General features: G+C 48.1%; 1 protein-coding gene across 3 annotated transcripts in view; it reads left to right on the top strand.

The window, feature by feature from the left end:
• The first annotated feature begins 3430 nt into the window (after positions 1-3430).
• The window catches only part of AP3S2 (adaptor related protein complex 3 subunit sigma 2), a 46389-nt gene continuing 40062 nt past the window's right edge, over positions 3431-9757 (top strand). The window contains exons 1-2 of one of the 3 annotated variants that reach the window (XM_084772454.1): positions 3431-3611; positions 9319-9410. In XM_084772454.1, the coding sequence (XP_084628580.1) occupies positions 3543-3611; positions 9319-9410 (161 nt within the window). In that variant the 5' untranslated portion in view covers positions 3431-3542. The other 2 variants (XM_084772455.1, XM_084772456.1) reach the window with 2 other exon arrangements.

The following is a 9757-nucleotide window of genomic DNA, read 5'->3' as shown; positions in this document are numbered from 1 at the left end:
TGCTGGGATTAAAGGTGTGTGCCACCACACCTGGCTAGAATAGTGTACAAATAAATAAATCTTTAAAAATTTTTTGTTACATTTATTACTGTGTGTGTGTGTGTGTGTGTGTGTGTGTGTGTGTGTGTGTGCGCATCAGAAGACAATTTAAGCTTGTTCTCCTATCACGAGTTCTGGGAATCTAAATCAGGTCATCAGGATTGGCAGCTGTTGCCTTCACCGGCTGAGGCATCTCACTGGCCCCTGCATCTGTTTCTTTTGTTACTCCCTTTGAAGGGTGACTTTCCATTTGGGCCTCTACCTCTTGTCTCTGTCTCCCAAATACTACAGGCATGTACTGTCATGCCAGCTTTTCTTTCTTTCTTTTTTTTTTCTTTTTAAAAAAGATTTATTTATTTATTTTATGTATAGGAGTGCTCTGTTTTCTTGCACACCAGAAGAGAGAGCCACCATGTGGTTGCTGGGAATTGAACTCAGGACCTCTGGAAGAGCAGGCAGTGCTCTTAACCACTGAGCCATCGCTCCAGCCCCAATGCCAAGCTTTTCTATAGTGCTGGGGATGGAACCTGGGATTCTGTATAAGCACTTGACCACGTGTGTCACATCCCTTATTGTTATACATTTTTATCGTTATTGTTTGGGTGTGTACATAAGTGCTCATGTGCTACAGCAAGTATGTGGAGGTCAGAGACAGTTTTTGGAAGCCAGTTCTCTTCTTCTCTTGGGTTGTGGGCCTTAAACCCAGTATGTCAGGTGTACCAGGCAAGTGAGTTTACCTGCTGAGCCATATCCCACGCCCTTATTTTGTTTTCCACTTGCCTCCTTAATCCACTGTGCCTTTATTTTATATGAAAGTGGAAGATAACTAAACTGCTTTTTCTCAAAGTGCTAATCAGTTATCTCAAGAGCATTTATTAAATTCCTTCCCACAACCAAACTATGATGCCCATACATCACTTATGAAAATTATTTTGGGCCAGGTGTGGTGGTGCACGCCTTTAATCCCAGCACTGGGGAGGCAGACACAGGTGGATCGCTGTTGGCTCTGTTTATTAACAATTAAACTTTATTATACAACCCAACTAGCATACACAAGAAGGAAAAAAGGTTAAAGGGACAGAAGAATGAACCTTCCGGTCTCCGTTCCACGGGATAGGTCTTTAGGTGTCTCTCTGACCCACGAGCTGGTCCGGTCCGTTCCTCTCTCTCCGCGCTCTCTCCTCGCCTTCTCTCAACCTCTTGTTTTTCTTCCCACCACCTTCCCAGTCACATGCAAAGGGCGGTCTCCTTCTCCCTTTGAGGGTCAATTAGGAAAACAATAGCCACGGTGGGGTTCCCAGGTAGGCTTCCTAAATTCCAAGCCCAGGAAGGCTCCAAACAGTCTCTCACAAGGTATTCATGGTGTGCCCCAAGGGTAAAGCCCGCCAAGACTGCTTCCACCTGTGACAAAGCTTAATCTATCCCACAGATCGCTGTGAGTTCGAGGCCAGCCTGGTCTACAAAGTGAGTCCAGACAGCCAAGGCCACACAGAGAAACCTCATCTCGAAAACAACAACAACAACAACAACAACAACAACAACAACAACAACAACAAAAATTTTATTTCATGCCAAGGGCTGGAAAGATGCCTCAGTGGTTAAAACTACTTCCCTTCCAAAGGACTGGAGTTGCTCCCAGCACTGCTTTGGGTGGCTCACAGCTGCCTGTAACTCCAGCTCCAAGGCAGCCTCTTCTGGTCTCTGAGGGCAACTGAACATACAATGTCATACCGGCACACAGACACTCAGATGCACGTAATTAAAATTAAATCTTTTTGTTTTGTTTTTTGTTTTTCGAGGATATAGGGTTTCTCTGTGTAGTCTTGGCTGTCCTGGCCTCGCTTTGTAGACCAGGCTGTCCCCAAACTCACAGAGATCCGCCTGCCTCTGCCTCCCTGAGTGCTGGGATTACAGGCTTGTGCCACCGTGCCCGGCTTAAAATGACATCTTTAAAATTATTTTACTACACATTATTGTGTTATAGTTCAGTACGTCTCCCTTTAGTTGTGATTTAGGGCCTGTGAGGTAAGGTAAGGTAGGGCTGGCTCGGGAGGTAAAGGCACTGTCAAGCCAGGTGATCTACATTAGATCTCTGGGGCTTATGTGGCAGGAGAGCACTGACCCCTCAAGTTGTCCCCTGACTTCCATACATGCATGCAGGTGCACACATCCTCTCCCTAAATATCTATACATATATGTATACATGTATACACACACACACACACACACACACACACACATATAACTTTAAAACATACTTCAAACTATCCCAATTGGTTTGATTGGTGGGTAAAGCTAGTTCCTTCTCGTTACTCTGTTTTGGAATTATCTCTGATATTCCTGCCCAACATTTGATTCATTTTGTCACACTTCAATGCAATAGTCATTTGAATTTTTATGTACTAAAAACCCAGGCATGCATGTGGTAGTGCAAGTCTTTATTCCCAGCACGTGGGAGGCGAGGCAGGCGAATCTCTTGAGCTCAAGGTCAGTCTCTCTTTTTTGACATCCTTTTTCTTTCTTTCTTTTTTGTTGTTGGTGTTGGTGGTGGTGGTTTTTCAAGAGAGGGTTTCTCCGTGTAGCCCTGGCTGTCCTGAACTCACTTTGTAGACCAGGCTGGCCTGGAACTCACAGCGATCCGCCTGCCTCTGCCTCCCGAGGCGTGGGCTGCCACACCCGGCTGATATCCTTTTTCAAAAAGGGGTGACATAGGGCTGGAGAGATGCCTGGAGGTTTAGAAGCACTGGCTGCTCTTTCAGAGGCCCTAAGTTCAACTGCCAACCCGGTGCCTCATAACTATCTATGATGAGATCTGGTGCCCTCTTCTGGCCTGCAGGCACACATGCAGGCAGAACATTGTATACACAATAAATTAAGTTTTTTTTAAAAAAAAGGATAACATATAAACAAATACACAAATGAGAAAACAAAGGTGTACCAGTTTGCGACCAACCGTTTCTTTTAAATAGAATTCCATGAAAGATTGTGATTTCAATTTTCGCCATCTAAATGAGAGACTGACCATTTCCACGAGGAGACTTTTGCCTAATTCACTACAGCATTGCAATAACGGGGGGGGGGGGGGTTCGTTAGAAGCACAGCCATTTGCTGGCCCAAGCTTAGGAAGCAAAGAAGCCACGCAAGCTTCCTCCCGGACCATAAAACTGGAGCTCAATCCCTATTGCGGACGCAGTTGGCTCTAGGATGGAACCAGAGTGAGGAGCCCAGTCCAGGATTCACGTCCTAGCCAGGCTCTGATTGGTAACCAGACTGGTCAAGGTGACCATGCTTCTCGGCTTCCACAGCGGTGCTCCCCAGGCGAGCCCGCCGACTTCTCCAGGGCTCCTGAGCGGCAAGACCTTTCGGTGCTCGGGCCTCCCGGCACTGAGGCTAAGTTTCCGGGAGCGGCTTTCAGCAAGGCACCAACCGGAAGTGTCTGTGTTGTGGCGGAAGAAGGTGCTTTCTTGGAGCAGCTAGTGCAGAGAGAAGCGGGACCGGCAAAGATGATTCAGGCGATACTGGTTTTCAACAATCATGGGAAGCCGCGGCTGGTCCGCTTCTACCAGCGTTTTGTGAGTGCGGCCTGACCCGCCACGCCCCTGCGGAGCGCCCGCGCCCGTCCTTTCCCCTCGGCCCACAGCAGCGTTCAGCAGCACCCTAGGCTCCCGGACGGTGCATGACCCACCACCCTCCCTGGATCCAGGATTTTCTATGCCTTGTGACACTTTCCCTTGGGTCTTAGTGCCAGACACGGTACACTGATTGTATGCCTCATTGAGATCTTGGATGACAGAAGCCTCTGTCTTTAAGGTTTTTTGTTTTTGTTTGTTTTGATATTTTGTTTGCTTTTTAATTGATGATAGTAGTTTCGTGATGATCCGGTCCTTGGGTTCCTTTAAGTTTCTGTTTTCTCAAAGGAGTGGGAGAGAAGTTATTTTCTGGAGTCACTTGCTTCAGCATTGGCTGGGACTTATCAGGGTTGAGCTGCCCTTTGCTCTGTAAGGTTGCAGAAAGTCACTTTAAAAAAAGGGATAGGGGGTGAGATATTAAAAGATGCCAGATCTGGTGGTGCACACCTCTAAGCTCCAGAACTCAGAGCTGGAGGCGTGAGGATCAGGACTTCGTAGTTTTCCTCAGATACACAGCTAGTTCGAAGCCATCTTGAGCTACACCAGACCATATCTCAAGAAACCAAATAACTAACTAAGTAAGCAGATACTGTCACGAGATGGCTCAGCAATGTTCAGCCAAATTTGAATTTTTAAGAAACATTTCTTTTGGGAAAACCTAAGTGTCGTTATTTGCTTCCTGTTTCCCAACATTTTATTCATGGTTAGGTTTCAAAATAACATAACTGAGAGACTGGTTAAACCTGAGAGGGAATGGAATCAGAAATCATTCAGGCTTCAGCCCACCTTTTCTTCCTTCCTTCCTTTCTTCTTTGGTTTTTCAAGATGGTTTCTCTGTGTAGCCTTGGCTTTCCTGGACTCACTTTGTAGACCAGGCTGGCCTCGAACTCACGGTGATCCACCTGCCTCTGCCTCCCGATGCTGGGATTAAAGGCGTGTGCCACCACATCCGGCCTTTAAATTTTTTAAAAATTTTATTTTATGTGTATTGGTGTGTGTGTGTGTGTGTGTGTGTGTGTGTGTGTGTGTGTCACATCCCTTGGAACTGGAGTTACAGACAGTTATGAGCTGCCATGTGGGTGCTGAGAATTGAACCTGGATCCTTTGAAAGAGCAGACAGTGCTTTTAACCACTGAGTCATCTCTCCAGCCCCCTAAATAGCTTACTTTTAGTAGGATTTACAAATTACATTTAAAAAAGAGCACTTAATGTAACTTCTTCTGTGTTCTAAGTTCTTGAGATACAAATTACTATACAGCTACTTTTTGAATGCAGTTTGGTGTCATCTGTCACAATCCACATTTTTATTTCTACCCCCAAAGAAAGGCCTCCCTGTTAGCCATCAAATCCTCTGGCCCTGGCCGGACGTGGTGGCGCACGCCTTTAATCCCAGCACTCGGGAGGCAGAGGCAGGTGGATCGCTGTGAGTTCAAGGCCATCTTGGTCTACAAAGTGAGTCTAGGCCAGCCAAGGCTACTCAGAGAAACCCTGTCTCAAAAAACAAAACAAACAAACAAACAAAAATTCTCTGTCCCTAAGCAAGCCCTTGCCTGCTTTCTCTTTACTTACCAAGACACCTTCAAGCTTCATCTGTATTGTAGCATGTGTATAGATTTGTGTTCTTTATTTATTTTGTAGCAGGATCCCATTGTGTAGCTCAGGCTGGCCACCACCACTGACCCACAATGTTTATCTTTTTTGTTTTCTGAACCAGGGAGTGAATTCAGAGCCTCTCGCATTCTAGGCAACGCTCTACCACTGAGCTATCGTCCTAGCCGGGTTGTCTTTAATTAAAGGCATTTTAGTGGGTGAAAATGGATCTCCTTTGATGTCCGTTTCCATAGTGACTAAGGATGCTGAGCACCTGTGTTTTCTTGTGCGTATTGGCCTTTTGTATATCTCTGAAGATCATTTCATTGTTTAAGAATCTCTTGAGTGAAAGTCCTTTGAAAACTGCAGTGTACTAAAAGATAGGACAGGATGTTAAAATAACTGGGGCATGTAAGCAGCTGATAGTTTGCCTTTTTGTTGAATGGGGAAATAGTGGCCTCACTGTCTCATATACCACCCCACCCCCACTCCACCACATCCCCACACCCCCACACCCACATCCCCACACCCCCACTCCACCACATCCCCACACCCCCACACCCCCACTCCACCACATCCCCACACCCCCACACCCCCACTCCACCACATCCCCACCCCCCACACCCCCACTCCACCACATCCCCACACCCCCACACCCCCACTCCACCACATCCCCACACCCCCACACCCCTACTCCACCACACCCCCACATCCCCACACCCCCACATCCCCACACCCCCACACCCCCACTCCACCACATCCCCACACCCCACACCCCTACTCCACCACATCCCCACACCCCCACACCCCCACTCCACCACATCCCCACACCCCCACACCCCCACTCCACCACATCCCCACACCCCCACACCCCCACTCCACCACATCCCCACACCCCCACACCCCTACTCCACCACACCCCCACATCCCCACACCCCCACATCCCCACACCCCCACACCCCCACTCCACCACATCCCCACACCCCACACCCCTACTCCACCACATCCCCACACCCCACACCCCTACTCCACCACATCCCCACACCCCCACACCCCCACTCCACCACATCCCCACACCCTCACACCCCTACTCCACCACATCCCCACACCCCCACACCCCCACTCCACCACATCCCCACACCCCCACACCCCCACTCCACCACATCCCCACACCCCCACACCCCCACTCCACCACATCCCCACACCCCCACACCCCCACTCCACCACATCCCCACACCCCCACACCCCCACTCCACCACATCCCCACACCCCCACATCCCCACATCCCCACACCCCCACACCCCCACTCCACCACATCCCCACACCCCCACTCCACCACATCTCCACACCCCCACATCCCCACACCCCCACACCCCCACTCCACCACACCCCCACACCCCCACACCCCCACTCCACCACACCCCCATACCCCACATCCCCACACCCCACATCCCCACATCCCCACATCCCCACACCCCACATCCCCACATCCCCACATCCCCACACCCCCACATCCCCACACCCCCACATCCCCACACCCCACACCCCACATCCCCACACCCCCACACCCCCACATCCCCACACCCCCACACCCCCACACCCTCACTCTGCTGCTTCCACCTATAGTTGGAAAGATGTTTTTGTCAATTTAAAAAAGTGCTGATGCTTAGCGTGCTTCTAAGCACACGGGGTTAATCTTTGACAACATCCTAGCAAATGTGAGCTTGGTGTGTTGCTCACATGGAAACCAGGAAGATAGTGATTGATTTGTTCCAGTTTGAGGGCCAGTGATTAGCAAGTTTGCATTCATGCATTCAGCAGATCCTGAGAGCCTTTCAGAGCCCACACTGAGCCAACCATTTCTTCTCAGGGGTCAGTTGCCTGTTTTTGTGTCCTCGGGGTGCTGTCCCCGTCCCCAGTGGCTTTTAAATAACTGACCATTTCAAAGCTAAGTTCAGTGGTATAGAGAAAAAGGATTGTTTTTTAATGTGTTTTTCTGACTTAAGGAAAATTCAAGCTGAGCATTTTCTTATGCTGTGCAACTCAGTGTGGTCCCCAGACCTATAGCACTGCTGTCTGTGGGAGCTTGTTAGGACTATAGTCTCAGTCCCTAAGCCCAGGCCCTCCCAACCTCCCCCAAAATTTTTTTAAGGTTTGTCAAGACAGGATTTCTCTGTGTAACATCTATGACTGTAGACCAGGCTGGCCTAAAACTCAAAGAGACCCACCTGCCTTTGCCCCGAGTGCTGGGATTAAAGACGTGTACCACCATGCCAGGCTAAGCCCAGGCAAACGAAAGCAGAACTTGCATTTAAACATTATCCCTCGCTGACTCATCCCACATTACCACGTGAGAAGACGAATCTAGAGGGTTTAAGTTATTTTTAGATTGATTTATTTTATGTTTATGAGTATTTTGCCTGCTTGTATACTTGTGTACCACATGTGTCCCTGGTGCCCTTGGATGTCAGAAGAGGTCATTGGATCCCTTGGAACTGGCCTATTGATGGTTGTCAGCCATCATGTGGCTACTGGGAATTGAACCTGGGCCCTCTGTAAGAGCAACAAATGCTTCTAAAGGCTGAACCAAATCTCCAGCTCCTGATCTAGAGGGTGTTGTTGTTGTTTATTTGTTTCTAAGACAGGTTTTTCTTTGTTCCTCTGGCTTACCTGGAACTCACTCTGTAGACAAGGCTGGCTTTGAACTCAGAGATTTGCCTGCCTCAGCCTTGAGTGCTGGTACTAAAGGTGTGTACCACCATGTCCGGCTTGATCTAGAGGTTTTAACTACCTATTCTGTCTGGTTTCTCCCTTATACTTTTTGTTTGCTTGTTTTGAGACAGGGTCTCACTGAGTAGCCCTGGCTGACCTGGAACTTACTATGTAGACTCGGCTGGCCTTGAACTCACAGAGATCCACCTGCCTCTTCCAGTGCTGTTATTAAAGCACCCCTGACTCCCCCACCCCCTTATACAGGTCTCATATTCTTCTTGCTGTCACCTACCCAGTGCTGGCATCACAGACATGCTCTACTACCGTGAGCTTCCTTTCTCCTCTCCTCTCTACCATTCCCCACTCCTCTTTGCTGTTTGGTTTTGTTGAGATTGGGACTCACTCTGTACTTCATTCGGCTTGGCCTGGAGTTCATCAGATAAACCAGGCTGTGCTCCAACTCAATGACAATCCTGCCTGACCTGGGCTTGTAGGACTGAGCCCCCATACATGGCTTTTTAAAAAAAAGTGCCATACCTGTTCTAAAACTCATATGTGGAAATCAAGCATGATTTAATCAAGTGGTTTGTTCACAGTTGAGGTTTCTCAAGATTACAAGTGACTATTAATGAGAAAAGTTTATTTGCAGTTTTGTTCAGTTGTCTCAAATTCACATCTGTAAATACATTTTCTGTTTTCCCCAGTAACCCTTGGTTGGTGAGTAAAACAGCATCTTACATGTAGTACTGGTGTTAGTAAAAAGATGACAAATTTATCCCTGAGACATGCACGTGACTACAGCTTGACCTTCCACACTGCTGGCACTCTGAGAGTTAATTACCCACTGTGGATGTTTGTCAGAGGGCCAGAAAAAAAGAAAAAAGACTTTAGGATCTTTGTGAGGTTATGGATTCCTTGTTTGGATCTGAGCTTGCCTGTAAGATTGTAATGGTTCGTGACTGGAAGACCTCAGTAAATAAGCCCACCTTAATGCCTGTAGCCTTCTTTTCCATCATTCTCTGCTTTCCATGCTTGCACATGATCTTTTCCAACTGTTCTCAGGGTGAAACCCCTTTTTAAATTATTTTATTTAGAGGGTGTGCGTGTGTGTATAATTTATTTTATGTGCATTGGCGTGAGGGGGTCAGATCCCCCAGAACTAGAGTCACAGACAGTTGTGAGCCTCCATGTGGTTGCTGGGAATTGAACCTGGGTCCTCTGGAAGAGCAGCCACTGCTCTTAACTGCTGATCTCTCTAGCCTGGAACCCTTTCCTACATGTCTGTCCTTTTTGATGGGTGTACTTTCTCCACTTGCCCCTAACCCTGCCTTTTGCTGTTATTCCATAGCCAGAAGAAATTCAACAGCAGATTGTGCGAGAGACTTTCCATCTGGTCCTCAAGCGAGATGACAACATCTGTAACTTCTTAGAAGGTGGAAGGTAAACCATCAACTTGAGGTCGCCGTCCCCCTACTCCCCCAGCTCTGCTTTGGGTGGCATTCATTGCACTCAGGGGTCAGTGACTACCTGTTCTTTTTTTTTTCTTGTTGGGGGGATGTCAGTCAAGACTAGGTTTCTCTGTATAGCCCCGGCTGGCCCTGAACTCAGAAGTCGGCCTACCTCTGCCTTCTGAGTGCTAAGATTAAAGATGTGTACCTCTGCACGAGACCCGTAACCTGTCCTTAGCATGCACTGCTCAGGGAGACACCTGATTCTCTGGGAAACACATGACTGGGCTTCAGCCATTGCTCTTTTTCTTTTTATGTATTTTATCTGTTTTTATTTTA

This window comes from Acomys minous, assembly GCF_964271855.1.
Source record: "Acomys minous genome assembly, chromosome: 2".
In the NCBI taxonomy this organism is placed as follows: domain Eukaryota; kingdom Metazoa; phylum Chordata; class Mammalia; order Rodentia; family Muridae; genus Acomys; species Acomys minous.
The sequence above is the reverse complement of the archived record's forward strand: the minus strand, read 5'-3'. Positions and strand labels throughout refer to the sequence as shown.